The sequence below is a fragment of the Lissotriton helveticus genome, chromosome 5_1 (genome assembly GCF_964261635.1).
Source record: "Lissotriton helveticus chromosome 5_1, aLisHel1.1, whole genome shotgun sequence".
Lineage (NCBI taxonomy): Eukaryota > Metazoa > Chordata > Amphibia > Caudata > Salamandridae > Lissotriton > Lissotriton helveticus.
The window spans coordinates 1,680,345,053-1,680,367,681 of record NC_136065.1 but is presented as its reverse complement, the minus strand read 5'-3'; the positions used below and the strand labels follow the sequence as shown (position 1 = coordinate 1,680,367,681).

Sequence of the window (22,629 nt, the reverse complement as noted above, 5' to 3'; positions counted from 1 at the left end):
AACCCCAGGCTGTGAAGGAGTTGAATAGTGTGGGACATGTCCGCGGCGCACTGTTGTTCCGACTTTGCTTGAACAAGCCAGTCGTCTAGGTACGGGTAGACATGTATGTTCTGTCTCCTGAGGTGCGCCGCCACTGTCGCCAGACACTTTGTAAACACTCTGGGGGCAGTAGTCACCCCGAAGGGTAGGACTTTGAACTGATAGTGCCTGTTTTGAATGGTAAACCTGAGGTATTTTCTGTGGGATGGGTGGAGTGGGATGTGGAAATAAGCATCCTTGAGGTCCAAGGTTGCTAGAAAGTCCCCTTGATTGAGCAGGGGAAGGATTTGTTGCAGTGTCCGTGTTCTGACAGTATGTACATGTTGAGGGGGCGTAGATCCAGAATAGGTCTGAGGGATCCGTCCTTTTTTGGGATGAGGAAGTACAGGGAATAGACCCCTGTGCCTTCCTCTTCCACTGGTACGAGCTCGATTGCGCCTTTTTGCAGCATCACCAGTACTTCCTGCTAAAATAAGTGCAAGTGCTCTGCCGACATAGGACGGTGTCTTGGGGGAATGTTGGGAGGAGTGGATGTTAACTCCAAACAGTAACCGTACTGGATACGTTTTCTCACCCACCTGTCTGTGGTGATGGACGTCCAGACTGGCAGGAACTGCTGGAGTCTCCCCCCGACAGGTGTTGTATGGTCGGGGGGCAGTGACAGAGAGTCACTGTTTGTTGGCGGCAGAGGAACGGGAGTTGTTGTTCCCTCTGCCTCTGCCCTTGGCACTGTTACCTCTGTAACCCCCTCTACCCTGCTTGGGGTACGAGGATTGCGCACCACCCTTTGTGAATTGTGTTTGTTGACCCAAGTGTCCTCTGGTAACACCACGGGCTCCTGAGCGACGAAAAGTGCTTCCCCTGAATTGTTGTGACTGAAGCGCCCCCATGGACTTAGCAGTCTCGTTGTCCTTTTTAATCTTTTCAAGGGTGGTGTCTACATCTGGACCAAACAGTCTGTCAGGATTGACGGGCTGGTTGAGGATTGTAGTTTGAATGTCAGGCTTAAATCCAGATATACGAAGCCAAGCTTGTCGCCTTAACATGACGCTAGTGTTAATTCCCCTAGCCGCTGTATCTGCCACATCAAGTGCACACTTTATTGCAGCGTTTGAGATAAGCTTTCCCTCTTGTATGAGCATTTCGGCTGCTTCCTTAAACTCATCAGGTAGGTGTTGAAGGAGCTGTTCTAGGGTGTCGTAATGCGCCCTATCGTATCGTGCCAATAGTGCCTGTGTGTTTGCTATACGCCATACAGTGGCAGCTTGCGCAGCCACCCTTTTGCCGGATGCCTCAAGCACTTTCGACTCCTTGTCTGGGGGAGGAGCTTCACCCGTTGTTTGGAAGTTTGCCCTCTTGCGGGCATTGGCGACCACCAACGAGTCCAGAGGCAACTGTCCCCGAATATAGGCAGGATCTCCAGGTGCTGGCCTGTATTTTTTCTCGATACGTGGGTTCACCACTCTTGCCCTGGTAGGTTCCTTAAAGATCTCCGGGGCATGTTTAAGGACACCTTTGAGCATAGGAAGTATTTTAACTGTTCTTTCAGAGACAGAGAAAGTGTCGAACAAAAAATCTTCCTCCACCGGGTCAGCATGCATGTCCACATCATGATTTGCTGCTGCCCGTTCTATTAAAGCATTAAATGCTGCAGAATCCTCTGTTGGAGATGTACGTGTCCCAAAACCTTGTGGATCTTGCACCACCTGATGTCCACCTTGGTCCCCAGTGTCGTCATATGAGTCCTGCAGAACATCAGGGTCATTGTCAACTGGGAAATTGTATTGGTCATCTTGTCCATCATCTTCTCCTCCTGATTGTGTGGGTGAAGGAGATGGACTTCTTCTTGGTGGTGGCAGAAGAGGTTCAACAAGGGCAGGAATGTCCTGTTCCGGCCTCTTCTTCTTTAGTGGAATAACATAGGATTCCAGTGGTTGGGAAGTGATTTTCCTCTTGTAGAGGGTCAATTTCCCTGTTTGGGCATCGATGTAATGCTCAGAATGGTCTTCTGAGGCTTGATGTTGATCCGAGCGTCCCTTTTGCGTCGATGGATCCGACGTGTTAGCGATTTTTGGCACCGATTTTGGTGCAAATGCTTTTGGTGCCACCCTAGGTGGCAGAGTGTAGAGAAGCTTGGTCGAGGTCTTTGGAGGCGGTGCCGTTGACGACAAAGTCTTCTCCCGAATACGTTTGAGGGAGTCGGTCACCTGCTTTGTGAAGGAGGCAGAGGGTTTGGTAACAGACGGCCGATGTTCGGTGGCGTCGGACTCCCCCGGTGTGGTCGAGATTTGCCTCGACGAATCCTCGGCTGCAACGTGTCGCGGCTCCGTTGGAGTCTTTGGCGCCGACGCCGTTGCTGCCGTAGTGCCTGCGGCCTTCAGGCCGTGGCTTTTAGTCGACTTTGATTCGACTGCGCGTTTACTTGACGGCGCCGTAGGAGCGTCCGAAGGCGTGTCAACAGACTTAGACGTCCGCGCCGGAACAACTGTGCTTGACACTTGATGGACGGCCGTCTTAGAGGATGGTTCCTTCCGCACCTTTTGCGACGCTGTTGACTCGACAGCCTTCTTCGACTTCGGTGGGCCTGAGGGCGACGGAGCCGATGAAGGAGCAGGCTTCGATACTTTTTGTTGGATGTCGGCCATTTTTGGTTTGGTCGATTCCGAAGGTTTCGGTTTCGATTTTGGCTGGACGTCGGCCATCTTTGGTGCCGTCGGATCCGAAGGTTTCGGTTTCGATATCTGAGATGGCGGCTCCGCTTGAGTGTCCGTGGCCGGGCCAGAAGGCGGGGCCGGGGATAGCGGTGCAGGGTCGTGGGTAAGGCCGAGTGGCGATCCCGTGACCTGAGCCTCAATAATGTAGACTTCGGGGCATAGCTCTTCCTCTGAGCTATCTTCCGCGGCCCCATAAACTTCTTCGTCGTCCCCTACCTCCTCGACGTATTCAAGGTCGTGGCCCTGTCCCTCGACATGTTCCTCGGGATCGGCTTGGACCTCCGTCGATGGTGGTGAAATCTGGAGATGATGGCTGCCGCCGTCTTCCGCGGGGTCGTCGAATATGTCGTCGGGTGCCGGCGCCGCTCGCTGGGCGCCGATGCTTGAGCGTCTTCTTGGACCTGAACTTAGAGCAGGCCATGCAGTTTTCTTCGTTGTGGTCCGGAGATAGGCATTTATTACAGACCGGATGCACATCGATGTGTGGATATTTGGATCCACAGACGGGGCAGAACTTGAACGGGCTCCGCTCCATGTTAAGTTCGTCGGGTCTTGCTGCGACGAGAGGGCCTCGATCGAAGAGTTACTTGACTCCGTAGATGTCCGGCTCAGAGAGTCGGACGACGCTCGAGACCGTACGCAAACAATACTGACGCAGGTAACGAAGGCCTTTTGGCCTTAAGAACAAAGTTGTTTTCGGTTCCGACACGGAGACGTCGAAACCACATCCGAACCCAATGGCGGAAAAAAACAATCTGGGGATGGAGTCGATGCCCATGCGCACTGTAGTCCAGGGGAGGAGCCACCTATCTCGTGATACTTCGAAAACTCTTCCAGGACAACAATGTGCAATCATCCGGACCAAACACTAGGCGGCGATCTATGCATAAGATATGAATTTAGCAGCCCACATGCCTCGAACCTCATGTTACATGAAATGACAAGTTTCACATAAATACGTTCACCATTACATTTTCTTACACAGCCCAAAGAAATTAAATCTCAAATACTGATTATCCACGACAGATTAACAAAATACACATGTCAGTTAATACGTTCCTATTAATACACATTTGCGGGGGGGTGGGGTGGGTTGTGTTGGGGCGCGCGGCCGCTGCCCTGTTCGGATTTCACGGTTTGCTGGCCTGGGGGCAGAACAGCTGGTGGGGGTCAGGGCCGGACTGGGATCCCGAAGCAGCCCTGGCAATTTTCTTGGACCAGCCCCTGGGGAAGAAAGTCCAGGCACAGGGAGACTGGGAACTCCTGCTAACTGTTTTTGTTCCTGGGGGCCAATATTGCAGCACTACTGCAAAACCGGACCCCCACCCTTCCAGCCTCCGGGGAAATGCCCCATGCCCAGTACAGCAAATCCGGCCCTGACAGCAGTAAGCAGTATAGAAGGGTGAAGAAGGAGACAGGGGGAGGGGCATGGGAAAGTTTAGGGTACAAGCTTTCATCACTCTTAGAACATATACAATTACGGCTTGAGTGGCGTAAGTCATAGAGAGGTCTCAGGGATGGGTGCTTAACTGACTGGGGGAGCTGCAGTGCTTAATTTGTAAACAAAAATTAGTGCTGGTGCTAAAGCTCTACTCAGAAGCCCACGGTGGTGCTATTAAATGTTGGTGCGCCCCATACTAAGTCGTAGTCCTGAATACCTCTATAATTTAGTCTCTGGCACTCTGTTCCTGTTTATCTCAATGTGGCAGGTTCTTGCTTTCCTCCTTTGCTACAGTTTTTCTCTTCCCCCTTCCTTCCCCTTTGCGTATGTTTTTCCCTCTCTTGCGCTCGATAAATATATGATAAGGAAATATAAGTGCAGGTGCCTAAAAAAAGGAGTGACGGTAGACCCCACCGGCACCAACTGGCATATTAAGCACTGGAGGGGAATGTGTTGGCAGGGCGTTGGGTGACATTTGAAAGTGGTGGGACGCAAAGTGATTTGCATACAGCACCGTAGCGAGCGAGCGCGAGCCTGAACCCCAAAAGGGGGGTTTTGAAAAAAAAGAAGAAAAATTGTGCATTTTCAAGCAAATTTGAGAAAGCAGGAAGGTTAATAAAGCAATTATGAAAGTGCAGTTATTACATTAATAGATGGCATAACATAGGTAGCTGCTTATTCAGTATAACCAGAGCTTCATACATTCCGTCCTAATATGCTCAGGTGCTGAATTCAGACTATAAGACTTTCATGGAAATCTCAGCTCTAAGAGTAGAAGAAGTCATACATAACAGCGTAACAGCGCCATGAGACCCAACAGGGTGATATGTCTGCCCTCAATAAAAACCATTAATAATAATAATAATAATAATAATAATACAGGGCTCTCAGTCTTCCTAGTTCCACGCTGGTAACTAAATGATCGCAGGGAGTAACCTGGGCCTTGTGTTGGAGTCAACTTATGACTGAGTCAAAACTGCAAGAGCGTCAGGCACATGGGGCTTAGAGCTGCCAAAGGGCCACCCTGGGGGACCTATGTGGCCAAATGGAAGGCCCATGGGACAAAAACAAGCCTAACACTAAAAGCACCTCCTAGGGGAACAAAAGACAGCCTTTACAACCGTAAACGCAGTACATTATGCACAATAATTACCTTGCATGGTATAAGACACATTTTTGGATTCAGCATTTAATCAAAAGCGCGTGTCAGACCAACCAATTAATTGGATATATTGTCTCCCAAGAATCCATCTCCTGGATGACTTTGTACTGTGCTATAGCCAGGGCCACTGGAATTATTACTAGATGGCAGCACAACTGTGTCTTATGGTGGAATGGCATCAGCCCATCCCTGAGAAACACTGGTGCTTTATCAACAAGCACATTGCAGGTATCCATACATGAATGGTCCCTTAATTAACCAGGAAGAAGGCGTGTACTCTTCCGCAGTCACTGAGGTGTAATCTTTCCCATCCACTAGTGCAACATTAGAAGCATTGGACAGGGTGGCAGTAATCAAGGGTCTTACAACAATGCCTTCCCCAATGACACCAATAACCAATAATCCTGAATTTACCCTACATTAACCTGTAATACATTTGCAGACTAGCAGATCTTTAGAGGGTAAAAGATTTTCATGACGTGGAGAGCCTGCAAACCTTCAAACAATTGAAATCCAGGTATGGTACCCCGGAGAATGAATGCATACACGATCTACAAATCAGACACTGGGTGACCCAGCCATCTATCAAATCCCAAGTCAATACAGCTGACACTGTTTGAGAAATGGGTCTTCACCAACCATGATGACAAGCACATTTAGTAAAGCCATTAAAAATGGCTCCTCCAGCGAAATCTCAAGTACAGAAAAGTGGGACGTAGAACTGGCGGATTCACACATGTTTAAGGTATGGATGGACTTTGTTTTATAGAACATGCATCTGTGCCTTGAGCAGTAAAGGCAAGAAGGCCCTCACAAAAACTACACTGTATTAATATTACACCCCAGCTTGCATACATAGCTGGACAGCTGGCGTGGGAGTATAGGAACTCTGACGCACCTCCTATGTTGGTGCCCTAACTCCTGCGGAATTGCAATAAGTAATAACTAGTATAAATTCCATCTTTTCTACTGATATCCTGCAATTCTCAGCATACATTTGCCTAGGTTTACCTAACAGGCCAACTTACCTATTAAGATCAGTAAGAGGCATTACAATTTCCTTGGCTCTATTGCAGTCTACAGGAGATCACAGCTGTTTGGGGAAAGGACACAAAGCCAAACTACTGTGCATGGCTCAACAGACTGCGGAAACTCCTGGGGACAGCGCAAATCTCACCCAGGCTGAAGGGGAGGGTGGCCCTCTTTGAGAAAACTTGGGGACCTTGCAGTTGCAGAGCATTCCTTTTGCAGGAGTTCAGGGAAACCACATGCCCCAACTAGTACTTGAGGATGTTTCACCTCTCAACACCATACCCCACACACACCATGTCCAGAGTACCGCACTATACCTCCCCTCCTTATGATAGACCAGAGGTCCACAGTGGGAGGCATCCTACCCTCATTCATTGTTATGACTTTTGATGCAAACTACAAATCTAGTCTGAAGCAGCGAAGGGTACGGCACAGGAGAGGGGTGTTTGGGAGGGTACATGGGGTGTTTTCATTTGTTCAATTTTAAGTCACCCCACTGGCAAGTGTATATGGAACTCATCATCATTATAATAATAATAATAATACTAATAAACAAAGTTAAACCATAGAAATTCTCACCTACGTGGACTTCTTTTAAAACAATGGTCTGTTTGCTCCGAATCCCATCTTTTATTGAAACAGAAACGTATTTTAAATCATTTGAAAATACAAATACACCTGTGGACACTTGTTCACGTTGGTGCTGTGTATTCACTACGTTATGTCAAGGCTTATGGAGGGGGCATTCATTTTTGCACATAGTGTTTGAACTACGTCAAATTATGTAACTGATTTGCAATGTGCTCTGATCTACCGTCGGACAAATTGATAAAAATCAAATAATCAAAAAAGTCAATGTGCTTGTGCGATCTCTTTGCATGATATGGCTGATTCAAGCATGCTGTTTCACCGGAATCTTTTAGTCATAATGGTGGGGGCATCATGTACTGTAGACAACAGGTCTTCGACAAAAAAACATCCAAAGCGGTCTGTAGGTGAAACAAAAACTGGATGGGTTTATGCAGCACATCGGTCCTACATGCTACTCATCCTATACCCTTATGCTATTTCAATCCCCACCATTATGATCCCTAGTTGATAATGATGCATGTTTTATGTATCTGTAGCGATCCGGGTTGTTATTGCGCAATAAATTAACCACACACGTTAGGTCACGCAACACACCTTACATTTACCCAGACTGATGTCTCCAAATTAAGAGTTTGTCCTCGATTGTCTAGTCAAATCATTCCATAATTCAATTCAGAGTTGAGTTTAACCTGACCCCATGCCATCGTCCCAATTACCATAACTTGCTCCTGTTTGGAGGACAGTCAGGCGTTAGGATTGGCAGCAATGGCAAATAGAAAATCACTGTAAAGTGGTGACTACGAAGAAGGCTGGTTAGCGTGGTATGGTTGGCTGTGACAGGCAATCACATTCCTTATGGCTGGGCTGGCAGCATTGCCATCGATATTTGAAGGCACCTAGTCGTAGCTAAAAGGTAGGGCTGCGCAACAGGAATAAAATGCCTTAGCCAATAGCCATGGGTGTAACACTGAAGCGACCGGCGGGGGTTCGAACTCACACAGTTATTGGAAAAGTGTCACTCAGTCAATAAAGCAACTTCAATCACCCCCTTAAGTCCTTGACATGCTCACTCAGACAGCGTGACACTGTTATTAATATTATAACATACTCAGGTGAACATACTACTCAATTTTATACGACGGGTCGACACTGTCTCTTGATGAAACCACGTTAAACCACACAGGGGGCACACAGACACGGGGCACACAGACACAGGCCACAGGCCCAGGGCAGACACGAGACACCACGACGAGTCCACGACCACGAGGCGACCGGACTAGAACCGGATCCTTCGACGTCAGCAGCCTGAGCACTGAAATGGCCAATCACTGCATGACTACATTCAAGTCAGACACAGTGATTGGCCATTATGCAGTGCTGCTGAGCAGCAGTGCACCACCCACGCGCGGCCAATAATGGATTGCTGCGCGGTGACCGGCCAATCCTGGCGCTGCATGCAGCGCCGATTGGCTAGGGGGGCACACTGTCTGCTCGCCCTCTCGCCCTTCCTAACGCTGGGGGCTGCTGCCCGGCTAAATCTGCACCCCCCTGGTCACTCACTATGGGAGGGGACCTAACTGCGCATGCTTGGGCTAGTTGCAGCCCCAAGCTTCACATGCGCGCTAGGGGTACCTGTCTCTGCTGCTACAGCGCTGGTGTCACTCAAGCTGTGCAGGACAGCCCCCCTGCGCGCAGCGCACTCCCGGTCAACACGGGTGCTGCCCGGATTCCACGCGGGGCTCGGCGGCGCATAAAAATAAATTACTGCTGGCGATTTTTTTTAAATAATAAGTACTTCAAGTCTTCAACAATTGCCTTCCAGCCGCGGGTCCATGTGGGCTAGTGGGGCTACATCCCAATGGACGCACCGCGGCTGTGTGTTGGAGGATGAGTGAATGAATATGCGAAATCTGACACCATTCTCCCATACGTGATATATTCCACTTCAGTTACTTGGAAGTCCCCCTGCAGTCACCCACAAACATGAAATTTGTGTTGATTCTTTGGTTTTCCACATATTGAGAAGTTGTCATAACCTAGTAGATCATTGTTATTGGGAGCAACCCATCCACAGCACAAGTACCTATCTTCTAGACAAGCACACCAGTGCCAACCTCTTTGAAAAGGTTTTGAATGCACTCGCTGCAGGCACAGCACCCCAGCCTCGGAGCTGCACCTGTTCAAAATGGTGAGGGCGGCACTGCTTTCAGGTCATTGGGGAGGTGAGAACGTTGGTTTCACGAGCGTTTAGCAATGAGATACGTCTGCTCTGGAACTTACAAGTCTAGTGCGAGTGGTTGCAGGTGGTGTGGCAGTGGCAGTCTTTTTTTTGCAGGAAGGGAGGTGGGACATATTTTTCATCACCATACTTTGACCAGGAGCAAGAGATAAAAGCTGAACATGGAAAACGAAGGATAAAGAAAAACACAGGGAAAAGTGACAAAGGGAGAACGGAATAGTGAAGCAGAACCAGCAAGAATGAGATACAGAGGCAGGACGTGCCTTGAAGTGGAAGAAAGTGGATTGAGATGGAATCAAGACTAAGCAACCCTGTTATTTGACATCCTTAGCATTCAGCAGGGCAGGCAGTAGCTCTAAGAAGAACATTGGGCCCATGCACTCACTTGTCTATCTATTGTTAATGTATCTATCAATTATTAATTTAGCTTTCAAAACTTAGCACTGCCAAAAAGTAATGTTGAACTAAAAAAAAAACAATTATAGTGTATTTGGCTCCTTTCATGATATTTACCCTTTACCTGATAGAGAGACTGTGTTACAAGGCGAGATAGACTTGCTGCTAAGAAAAGCAGGGATATCGGAGTGGCTTCCATAAATGTTGGAGCTCAGAATAAAAAGTTACACTAAAGCATTGCGAGTTCAAAATGCATCGCGGTCTTAAACGTCAGTTTCATGATTTTTCACTTTCCTAAGGTCGCAGACAAAAGCTGTGTGGGAAGTAAAAATCGAGGTTGAAAAACCTTTATAGAGGCATTAAAAGAGGCGGACTTGTTATTTGTCGATGCTTGTTTGCCTTAATTTAAGCAAATTCGCTTTTTGGAGTGGCGACATAAGATTCCTGGATACAGGGAATGTCATAAGCTGTCATTTTGCTAACTGAATTGAAGGATTATATGTACGCACATTGAGTTTTTTAAGTTCTTCAGCCCACTGGCCTCTTTCACATAGGTCTGAAAAAGGAACTCGTCTAGGGGTTTCAAGAAAAGTTAGTCTCTGGCACCACACTACCTTCTTTTTTGTTTGCCATTTAAACCGAGAAGGTTAAGGCGGGATAACCTTTCCCCTGAGAGGTAGGTGCATTGCTAGGATCACTTTACGCACGCCCTGGCTGCTGCGACTCTACACACAACAGCAGGCAGGTCTGCTCACAAATAAATCCTTCCACACTCAGGGGCCACTTGGGGGCCAGGGCGCTAGAGTGCGCTGTGCCGCCTGCCTGCGCAGAACCGGGCCGGGGAATGATTAAAGGAAAGGTATAGGCCAAGGCCTGTGCATGGGGGGCGGGGGGATGGCCTTTACCTTTTGTTTAATCTCGGCCCGGACCACAATGCGGTGCTACGATTAATACAATTATTGCAAATGCAAAGGACATCAGTCAGTGACTCACCTGCGGGCGGCTGGCGGCAGACAGTCAGCAGCAGGGACAGGCAGCGTAGCAGGAGTTAGGAATAATTAAATTATGGGGTACCGAGAGAGGGCCTCTTGTTGTGGGCGCGATGTTTAGTTCTGGAATGCGGGTCTCGCGGGGACGTGCTCGTGATGCCTTGGCGGGGCTTGCTGGGCTTGCTTGTGTGCTTCCCAGAGAGACAGGAGATTGGGAACGCGCGCGCGTCCGGCTCCGATCGCTTTTCTGAGCGTGCGCGTGACAGTCTCCTGTCTCCTGGGAAGCAGACCAGGCAACTATAGTATCGCGCCTGCGCGATGGCATATGGCTTTGCCATATGCATCGCAGGCGCGAGACCTAAAAACCAAGAGACCCTAGCCAACGCTGAGGTGAAAGAAACTCACAGAGATTATGAAATCTAGATGCAGATCTTGGTGCCCTCCTGGGGGGTACCCACCCCATGGTCAGTATCTCTGCCTTGCGTCACGCCATATCCTGATGAGCAGTGTAGCATGAATATGTAGCCACATAATACTTACACAAGGCATGGCAGGCTACATTCGGATGCCTTCTACTCCTCTGAGGGCCATACCTGGGATAAGTTTCGCCCACGGGAAAAATGGAGTGGGTCCCATTGGCGCCATATCTGGCCCAGCCCCTCTTTGTCCTCTGCGCCTCAGTGCTCTGGTAACTAGTATAGCCACAGAGAATGAACCCACTGATGGCTCAAACCTAGGTGTGTGCTAGATCACTCATCACTGAGGGACCATCTTTCAGGAGAGACCTGTCCATGCATGGGCTGTCCCCAAGGAGATCTTCCTGCCCTGTACCTCCATGCCACAGGCGAAAAGCCAGAGAAAAGGTGGGCTGCTCACCCTCAGCTCTCCCTCTCCAATCCGCTCTATTATCGAGACCATCCAATGCAAACATCCAATCATACAACTGCACCGTCACTGAACCCAGCCCAAACCCCGTGCAAACATCAAATCATACAACTGCACCGTCACTGAACCCAGCCCAAACCCCGTGCAAACATCCAATCACAACTGCACCGTCACTAAACCCAGCCCAAACCCGGTGCAAACATCCAATCACAACTGCACCGTCACTGAACCCAGCCCAAACCCCGTGCATACATCCAATCACAACTGCACCGTCACTCAACCCAGCCCAAACCCGGTGCAAACATCCAATCACAACTGCACCGTCACTGAACCCAGCCCAAACCCCGTGCAAACATCAAATCATACAACTGCACCGTCACTGAACCCAGCCCAAACCCCATGCAAACATCCAATCGCAACTGCACCGTCACTGAACCCAGCCCAAACCCCGTGCAAACATCCAATCACAACTGCACCGTCACTGAACCCAGCCCAAACCCCATGCAAACATCCAATCGCAACTGCACCGTCACTGAACCCAGCCCAAACCCCGTGCATATATCCAATCACAACTGCACCGTCACTCAACCCAGCCCAAACCCGGTGCAAACATCCAATCGCAACTGCACCGCCACTCAACCCCGCCAAAACTCCGTGCAAACATCCAATCACAACTGCACCGTCACTGAGCCCAGCCCAAACCCCGTGCAAACATCAAATCTTACAACTGCACCGTCACTGAACCCAGCCCAAACCCCGTGCAAACATCCAATCACAACTGCACCGTCACTGAACCCAGCCCAAACATCCAATCACAACTGCACCGTCACTGAACCCAGCCCAAACCCCGTGCATACATCCAATCACAACTGCACCGTCACTCAACCCAGCCCAAACCCGGTGCAAACATCCAATCACAACTGCACCGTCACTGAACCCAGCCCAAACCCCGTGCAAACATCCAATCACAACTGCACCATCACTCAACCCAGCCCAAACCAGTGCAAACATCCAATCACAACTGCACCGTCACTCAACCCAGCCCAAACCCCGTGCAAACATCCAATTACAACTGCACCGTCACTCAACCCAGCCCAAACCCCGTGCAAACATCCAATCACAACTGCACCGTCACTGAACCCAGCCCAAACCCCGTGCAAACATCCAATCACAACTGTACCGTCACTCAACCCTGCCCAAACCCCGTGCAAACATCAAATCATACAACTGCACCGTCACTCTACCCAGCCCAAACCCCGTGCAAACATCAAATCATACAACTGCACCGTTACTAAACCCAGCCCAAACCTGCTGCAAACATCCAATCACAACTGCACCGTCACTCAACCCAGCCCAAACCCCGTGCAAACATCCAATCTCAACTGTACCGTCACTCAACCCAGCCCAAACCCCGTGCAAACATCCAATCACAACTGCACCGCCACTCAACCCAGCCCAAACCCCGTGCAAACATCAAATCATACAACTGCCCCGTCACTACACCCAGCCCAAACCCCGTGCAAACATCCAATCACAACTGCACCGTCACTGAACCCAGCCCAAACCCCGTGCAAACATCCAATCACAACTGCACCGTCACTCAACCCAGCCCAAACACAGTGCAAACATCCAATCACAACTGCACCGTCACTGAACCCAGCCCAAACATCTTGCAAACATCCAATCACAACTGCACCATCACTCAACCCAACCCAAACCCCGTGCAAACATCCAATCACAACTGCACCGTCACTGAACCCAGCCCAAACCCCGTGCAAACATCCAATCACAACTGCACCGTCACTCAACCCAGCCCAAACCCTGTGCAAACATCCAATCACAACTGCACCGTCACTGAACCCAGCCCAAACCCTGTGCAAACATCCAATCACAACTGCACCGTCACTGAACCCAGCCCAAACCCGGTGCAAACATCCAATCACAACTGCACCGTCACTGAACCCAGCCCAAACCCCGTGCAAACATCAAATCATACAACTGCACCGTCACTCAACCCAGCCCAAACCCCGTGCAAACATCCAATCACAACTGCACCGTCACTGAACCCAGCCCAAACCCCTTGCAAACATCCAATCACAACTGCACCGTCACTCAACCCAACCCAAACCCCGTGCAAACATCCAATCACAACTGCACCGTCACTCAACCCAACCCAAACCCCGTGCAAACATCCAATCACAACTGCACCGTCACTGAATCCAGCCCAAACCCCATGCAAACATCCAAACACAACTGCACCGTCACTCAACCCAGCCCAAACCCCGTGCAAACATCCAATCACAACTGCACCATCACTCAACCCAGCCCAAACCCGTGCAAACATCCAATCACAACTGCACCGTCACTCAACCCAGCCCAAAGCCCGTGCAAACATCCAATCACAACTGCACCGTCACTCAACCCAGCCCAAACCCCGTGCAAACATCCAATCACAACTGCACCGTCACTGAACCCAGCCCAAACCCCGTGCAAACATCCAATCGCAACTGTACCGTCACTCAACCCTGCCAAAACCCCGTGCAAACATCAAATCATACAACTGCACCGTCACTCTACCCAGCCCAAACCGCGTGCAAACATCAAATCATACAACTGCACCGTCACTGAATCCAGCCCAAACCCCATGCAAACATCCAAACACAACTGCACCGTCACTCAACCCAGCCCAAACACGGTGCAAACATCCAATCACAACTGCACCGTCACTCAACCCAGCTCAAACCCCGTGCAAACATCCAATCTCAACTGTACCGTCACTCAACCCAGCCCAAACCCCGTGCAAACATCCAATCACAACTGCACCGCCACTCAACCCAGCCCAAACCCCGTGCAAACATCAAATCATACAACTACCCCGTCACTAAACCCAGCCCAAACCCGGTGCAAACATCCAATCACAACTGCACCGTCACTGAACCCAGCCCAAACCCCGTGCAAACATCCAATCACAACTGCACCGTCACTGAACCCAGCCCAAACCCTGTGCAAACATCCAATCACAACTGCACCGTCACTCAACCCAACCCAAACCCCGTGCAAACATCCAATCACAACTGCACCGTCACTGAACCCAGCCCAAACCCCGTGCAAACATCCAATCACAACTGCACCGTCACTGAACCCAGCCCAAACCCCTTGCAAACATCCAATCACAACTGCACCGTCACTCAACCCAACCCAAACCCCGTGCAAACATCCAATCACAACTGCACCGTCACTCAACCCAACCCAAACCCCGTGCAAACATCCAATCACAACTGCACCGTCACTGAACCCAGCCCAAACCCCGTGCAAACATCCAATCACAACTGCACCGTCACTGAACCCAACCCAAACCCCGTGCAAACATCCAATCACAACTGCACCATCACTCAACCCAGCCCAAACCCGTGCAAACATCCAATCACAACTGCACCGTCACCCAACCCAGCCCAAAGCCCGTGCAAACATCCAATCACAACTGCACCGTCACTCAACCCAACCCAAACCCCGTGCAAACATCCAATCACAACTGCACCGTCACTCAACCCAACCCAAGTCCGAGCACGAATGACTCATTCTTCCTTCCTGGTAAGAAGGCCCTGTTCCTCCCCATTTCCTGGACCCACTAACAGTGGCAGCTTTGAAGCACCTTAAGGGCCTGCAGGAGGAGAACCACACAACCTACATCTAAAGACGCGAGCTAGTCTCCATGCGCACTCTCATGTTGGTAGAGAAAAAGACCCATAAAGTCTCAATCAACGTGGACCAGCAATGGAGGGCCCTTGCGCCCCTGCATGAGCCCCCCGGTCTCTGGGCTCACAAGAACACACCTCCACACTGCCTGCCTTTCTTTGCACATCCCTTAGAATTTCAAGAAACTGCAAGGTGCTTACCTCGACAGGCTCGGCCTCCTCACAGGTGCCCTGCAGAAGCTGGTCTCCATACTCCCCGATGCACCAGGACGCCACCTGCACCAGCGGTTGCTGAGAGGAAACAGTGTAAGACAGTAACTTGTGGGGGTCAGTTCTCACTTTGCAGGCTTACCAACATTAACCACACTGCTGCAACTGACATGATTTACAAAGAACTGCATGGATTGACCAAGTAAAGTGTGGACTGGCGGGGCCAAGACTGGTTCCTTGGATCCTGCTGACCTAGTGGTGTAAATGGTCCCAAATGCATCGGGCCGGACCCCCTAGCTTGGCAGTGAATAGTAAGAATTGTGGTGAAGTGTGCCCCTCTCACCCCGGGCGCTAGTGCCAGTGCATCAGCTATGCTGTGTGGTGACCACGCTGCTTCCATCCCACACTCAAGTAGAGTACGTATTTTGCCCCATGGTCTCACAGCACTGGACTCGGGTCTCTGCAGGGGGGTGGTCACAATTTTATGACAACATCCTGACTGATGTAGCCGGTTTAGACGGCAGACGATGGTGGCCACATGTGAGGACTCGAACGTCACCCGGTACCAAAAGGGTGTTGGCTGGCCTCATTGCGTGGCCTCAAAGTTATTAGAAGAGATAACCTCAATGGTCACTCAAATGGAAAGGGGGTCGCATTATTTTACAGAAGAGCAAGAAATCTTTGGTCATCCTAATAGAGGACTTCAAAGGTCACTAAACGGGAGTAGGGTCATATCTGATGACCTCTAAGGTCACAGGAGGGTGATGCCAAGTTCTCATATCAGAGGACATCACAGGTCACAGAACAGGAAATGGGTCTTGGATCATGGTAGTTCAGGGGCTCCACCTTATGATACAATATGTTGAGTTGTGGTAAGACTGCGCTGGGAGGGATGGAATGCTTCAAGGGGAGCGGGGTTAACACTGGAGGCGTCCGCAGTAAAGCTGTAGCTCTTTCCGGAAGCCACACCTCAAGTACTGTGCCGAGTGCTGGGTGTGCCACGTGTATTGTGGACACCTCTGGAGACCACACTTGGAATGTTGCGTCTCACCCTGGGTGCCACCCTTTATGTTATGGTGTTCTGTTCTGGGCGCCAGATCTGTAATAGTGTTTAGTGTTATCGATCGCTGATGAGAAGGCCACACTGTGACTTCTGTGACCCCAGTTCTGAGAGCCCAGCATGGTGTCGAGATACTGAGCCCACGTCTGCAACTATAGGGGCTGCGTGTGCTCGACGTTCTACGTGTCTAATGACCTCCGTCCCTAACTGGTTTTCCATCCTGTCGCCACCATATCTAAGGTTCCAAACTTGTGCTGGGCGGCCGCACGTGCGTGAAACATGGAACAGGGGCGCCATCTGCTGGCATGAAAAGGTTTCTGCGGAATCTTGGAGCGTATCTTTCAGGCCCGTGAACTCACCTGTGAAATGTCGTCCTGAATGGCCGCGTACAGCTTCAGCACCGTGTACCCGTGGAGTTCGCTGGCGCAGCTGATCAAGTGGATCAAGTTGGAGACTGCGTCGTCTCGCACGTACCCACCGGCCTGAGAAGCAAAGAAATAACACTCAGCACAGCCAGCCTGTACAGACAGACCAGACACACCGTCCTCTACTACACCATGAACATCAATTCACCAAAGGCCAGGGAGAACGGAAGGGACATCACACGCCATTTAAAATGTACTTTCACTCACACGCGCATACATACACACACGCCACCGCCTGCAAGCATGCACACAACATACATTTGAAACCATCTTTTGCATACCTCAGCTCCAAGCGAGGGTCACATTCCAGTTAGTTGTAATATAATCCATTCTTAGTTAGTGGACTGGACATTTTGCAGACACCCAATTCACAGCACCCAACTGAGCGGAGTGGGAATTCATAGCAGACCTGAATAGACTGTTGTCTTGTAGCAGACACTTGGGAGTCACATTGCATTCCCCCATTGACTTCGTATACACAGCAGCAGTTCCCGAAGATGCAAGTGCTCCTGACTTTGACCCTGCTGAGTTTCATTGCTCCATACTACCCACAGGCAGTAGTAGCCCGGGGTTTAAGTGTGGCAGATCCAGCCAGGCAGCAGGCTGGGAGTAATTAAAAACTGACTTTGAAGCGGTTCCCTACCAGGCCCTACATGCAAGTCTTTCACTTTACTGGCAAAAACACTGATCGATTGCTCAGCAATGACTGTAAAAGCCCTTAAGATAATCCATGTCATTAATGCAGTCTCTGCTTACCTTTCTCGTGTTTTACTTCATTTGCATTCCTTAAAAATATTTCTGTATACGAGATGTTGCTTTTCTGTAGTTATTTTTAATACAACATATGCCTTTTGTATTGTGCTTATGAGTCACCTCTAGGTGTCTGGGTGAGTTCAGATAATGGGTAGATGCTTACAAGGGCACATGAGAGAGCTCTGGAGCTCAGGCTAAAGGCACTGCAAGTTTCTTATAGTGCCTGTCGTGGGTCATAAAAGTGCCCAGACAACATATTCATCCATTGCTTGGCCTCTCTGCAGAGCGGACAGAGTGAGGGGCACATATTAGAGTGAGGGGCATGTATGTGTCAGCTGTAATTGCCAGTTTATATGAAAGTTTTTGAAGGAATGCACATCTGTTGACATATTGACAGCTCCTAATTAAAAAATGACACTGGCAAAGTCAGTAGCTCTGGGATTAATGTGATACTGCTTGCAGCGTTAGCACATTTGGGGAAGATACTCAAGAGGGAGCGGACATAGAGGGCTATAGCTGTAAAGTGCAAGTTTTGATGAACCGCATTAGGCGAGAGAAGAAAACTCTGCTGGGCTGAGCCAAACGATGATTGACAAAGTCTCCAGCCAATAGCTGAAAGACACTTGTAAAAAAAACAATGGTTAAAAGGGAGATCAAAATTTCACTCTATACATACTGTTAGCAATAGGTGAGCTTGAAAAACGGTCAAAATCCAGACCTATCAATGCTGCATTTACGGAAGGGAAGGGGGGGAAGAGACAGTGAGAGTGTGTGTAATTGTGAGGGAGAAAGAGAGCGAGTGAGCATGAGCACATTGAAGAGGAGGCGATGCAAGAAAGTAAACGCAGAAAGAAGAACAGAGTGATAAGACAGTGACAGAGGCGTTACAGATATGAGATATGTAGATGGAGGATTTTAGAAAGAAGCCGGGAGAAAAAGAAAGGGAGTCTATCAGAGTGAGACACTGTAGAGGAGAGTGGTGTGAAAGGAAAAAGACTAGAGTGACTGAGACACTTTAAAAACATTAGCCCAGCACAATCTTTAGTAATGTTTAATTCACTGTTTCATTCGCAAGAAAAGGACTATTGTTGCCTATTTAACTGATACTTCTAACGAGGCCTATCTTGTTTTAAGTGAATGTCTATCATTGTGTGATTTACAAACTGCATATGCATTTATTCGATTTACCTGTACGGTAAGGAATTTAACTATGTTATTGTAATTTTTTTCTGTTATATTATTTGAATATTCATACCCTATATCCAGTTATTTCGTACCATTGCTTGCAATAATTTGCTTGTGGACATTGTTCTCTGTTGCTTAAAGGGAGAACTTAGTACTGGATATGAAGGACCTTGATTTCCTGTTGATGGACTAACTTGCACATTAACTGCTGCTGCTATATAGTTATAATTACTGTTACGTAATGAACTTTTAATGAATTGAAGTGCCGCGTATCGAGGAAATCACCTTTTTTGCCACGAGGACTAACCCTGACTGCTGCCTGCACCTAGAGGCTGTTTGTTCAGCTGCCACCTTTCGCGACACCCGCTTCGCGGGTGCCGCTCAAAGACATTTTCTGCAGCGGTGAGGTTCGTGTAAGCTTCCCTGCATTCCATCTGCTCCCTGAGGCCGTCAAACCTGGTGTGAGCGGCTCCGCAGTCGGCGGAGAGCACACTCGCTCCCAGTGGATAACGGCCCAGGTTGAGGTCTTTGCTTGAGAACACAGTGCGTGGAGCCTACCGGGGGACTGCGAGGACCAGCATCCTCCATTCTACACAGCTGCTGCCTCTTCCCCCGGTGGCCACGCCCCCAGCCTCCAGCTATAATTACCTTTGGAAACATCCGTTGCTCGGGTGCCGCGTATCGAAGAAATCACCTTTTTTGCCACGAGGACTAACCCTGACTGCTGCCTGCACCTAGAGGCTGTTTGTTCAGCTGCCACCTTTCGCGACACCCGCTTCGTGGGTGCCGCTCAAAGACATTTTCTGCAGCGGTGAGGTTCGTGTAAGCTTCCCTGCATTCCACCTGCTCCCTGAGGCCGTCAAACCTGGTGTGAGCGGCTCAGGTTGAGGTCTTTGCTTGAGAACACAGTGCGTGGAGCCTACCGGGGGACTGCGAGGACCAGCATCCTCTATTCTACACAGCTGCTGCCTCTTCCCCCGGCGGCCACGCCCCCAGCTTCCTCGTACTTTACTGGCTCATCCACTACTACAGCGACGCGGGACGCGCGCGGGACGGAGCTCGGGGCGAAGACCGGGCAAAGAGCGGGCCGTTTGAGGCCGTTAGAGGCTGAAAGAGACTGGACTGGGCCATTCTCTTTGGCCCTAACCTTTTACCTTAATCGCACCGCCGTCCGAACTTCATCTCGACTATGTCAACCCGTGAGTATAGAAGCAGGGCAGCTAAGGGCAAGCTGAAAAATGGTACACTAGACGATTTTATTACTAGGACCAATATAGCTATTGACATGGAGATTACTAAAATGCAGCATAGAGTATCCACCAAATTAGATGCAGCGAGGAGGCTATCCCAGGAGCTGGTTGCTGCGAAAAAATCTTCCATAGGGCATTATGCCTTTGCTAAAACACCTGATCGCCCAACTGGCCCTGTTCCTACTCTGATTGTGACACAGGCAGACATCCACCAGCCATTAGTAGCCACGCCATCTACATCCAAGGGGGGGTTCTCACCTGCATCCACCGACACCCTAAGATTTTCATCGGGAGGGGTTGCCGGGTTGGACACTGAGGGTGATGGGGCTCCATTAGAAAAGGCACCAATTTCTAAACCTTTGGAATCGGGTGGGGGGAATTACCATACCCCACAAAAAGGGCAAAACAACAAAAGAAAACGCAATAATATATCGGCATATTCAAGGAAAAAAGCCAAGGTAGCAAGGGCCCAGTTACTCACCCAGGCACCACCCCAGATACTCCCAGAACCCCTTCAAGCAAGTAGTACATACCCTCCCGAACTAAGATTAGAACCCAGTTCCGCACAATCGGCGGGTACACATGAAAATGATAATCTTGTAATAGAAAGTGAGAACGGTGGGATTCCACTTTGTACTATAAAAGGGAAGGATGCGGAATTTTTAACAATTGTGTGGGAAACACTAAAAAAACTTTTAACCCCCCTTGAAGTAAGACTTCCATGTATAGAAACTCAGTTGCTTGAAACTGAAAAAAGTATCTTGAACTTAGCAACCATTAGTATGCATGACAATAAACCAACTTGTCTACCAGGAACTATTAACACCGCTTTTCTACCCGTTGTTAAAACACCAGCTGCTGCTATCCCTTCTGTTGCCCCGAAGGCTAAACCCATCCCAAAACCTCGGCATAAGGCTACCACAGACACTTCTGCCCGCAGGGTAGCGGCGGCTACAATTCAGTCGGCGGTCGATATTGTAGCATCTCCGCCAGTCACGACAGGACATCCTGTATTACCCCTGATAGATACGGCTATCCCGAGGGTCACTTATAATAACAACAACCATTCCACCACCCAGAGAGTAAACGCCAATAAAAATTGTTACAGGGGCTATGTTGATCTTCCCCCTGACGTAAGACCCTATGTAGTTGTGCTAACAGGGGTGCCGGAACTGACCTACCATCAGCAGGAAGACTTTGGTTCTTTAAAGAACAAAGTAATCCACTGGCTTAATGTCAACAGGCCAATACCGAACCACCTGAGAAGTAAAATCCTCATGGTGCGCCGGGTCCCCTGGGTAGGCACCTCACACAAGTCTATTATTGGCGATTGTGTAATTGTCTCATTTGAGAATCCCAACACTGCGCACTCTATATACTCCTGCAACTACACTAGTGTAAACTCACCTATAGCATCTAGACCCCTTACTTATTTTTACCCACCTCTCTCACACCCGAACATAGGAGGGAACTGGAGCTGGATCCCGGAGAGAAAAGGTGGCCGGGGTGGGCTACCCAATTATTGGTCAGACACACATGGTGGGTGGACCGGGGCACCGACCTACAATAGATTTGGGTGCCTCGAGGAAGTGGATTGACTTCCATATAGGTCCACTATCACTCCACTAGCAGCTGACTCATCCAGTTGTTTCATCTACCCCTTGGGCCGACCAGCTTTTCCCATTCCACAACCCAAACTGGGTCGATCTGTTTCTCCCCCATTACAACATCAGCTGGGAAATTATAATCAAACCGCAGGGGAAGGCAGGTACAATGATAGGGCACCCGCTGAATTCCCTGAGTGCATTAAACACCTAAGCCATCTAAGGATAAAATTAATAACTTAGATAAGGCCAAATTAGATCCAAGTAATAAGGACAATCTCCCTCTTGAGGTTATGCCGAAAACAAGGTTAGCGCCAACGGTCGTAACCCCCTCCACTCCGCAAGGCCAGCCAGGCTTATGTAAGTGTTCTCTGGCACTTGCTACCACCGATACGCCGAAAGCTCCCGGAGTAGTATCCATACTCTCCTGGAATGTTGCCGGGCTGGCCAATAAATTAGATTCTCCTGAGTGGGGGGAACTAATTGAAGGGCATGATATATGCCTATTGCAAGAAACATGGGCCAGGGAAAAACACTCCCGTACAGGATATGCTTCCTTTGAGATTCAGGCAAAATGGGGTGGAAAGGGACGACCATCAGGGGGGCCTTCTGATTTGGGTGGGATCCCATCTCGGTTGCAGGGCTCCAAAACTGGAAACCAATTCAGCAGATTTCCAGTGTGTATCCTTGGAGTGGCCGTGTGGTGTAAATGTAATACTGATTAATGTATACTCGAGAGCGGTTGGGATAGCAGCCACCTCGGGAACAATCGAGGACTTAGCGTCGTTCCTCGATTCCACCACTCTCTGCTCTTCACTAATTGTTGGCGGAGACTTTAACACTCAGTATGAACCCCTCCCGGATCACCTGACAGGCTTAACAAGTGAAGAGGATGAACTCTGGGATATCCCCACCTTGGCGGGCCCCCCTATAAAGGCTTGGACACCACTCGCCACTCA

The 22,629-nt window shown here is 49.5% G+C and overlaps 1 protein-coding gene across 6 annotated transcripts in view; it reads right to left on the bottom strand.

Moving 5' to 3' along the window:
* The window catches only part of AP1G2 (adaptor related protein complex 1 subunit gamma 2), a 210,605-nt gene that overhangs the window by 64,770 nt on the left and 123,206 nt on the right, over positions 1–22,629 (bottom strand). For all 6 annotated transcript variants that reach the window (XM_078644910.1, XM_078644909.1, XM_078644913.1 and 3 more), the window contains 2 exons: positions 16,813–16,935; positions 15,385–15,474 (listed from right to left, as the gene is read on the bottom strand). In XM_078644910.1, the coding sequence (XP_078501036.1) occupies positions 15,385–15,474; positions 16,813–16,935 (213 nt within the window). The remainder of the gene's footprint in view (positions 1–15,384; positions 15,475–16,812; positions 16,936–22,629) is intronic.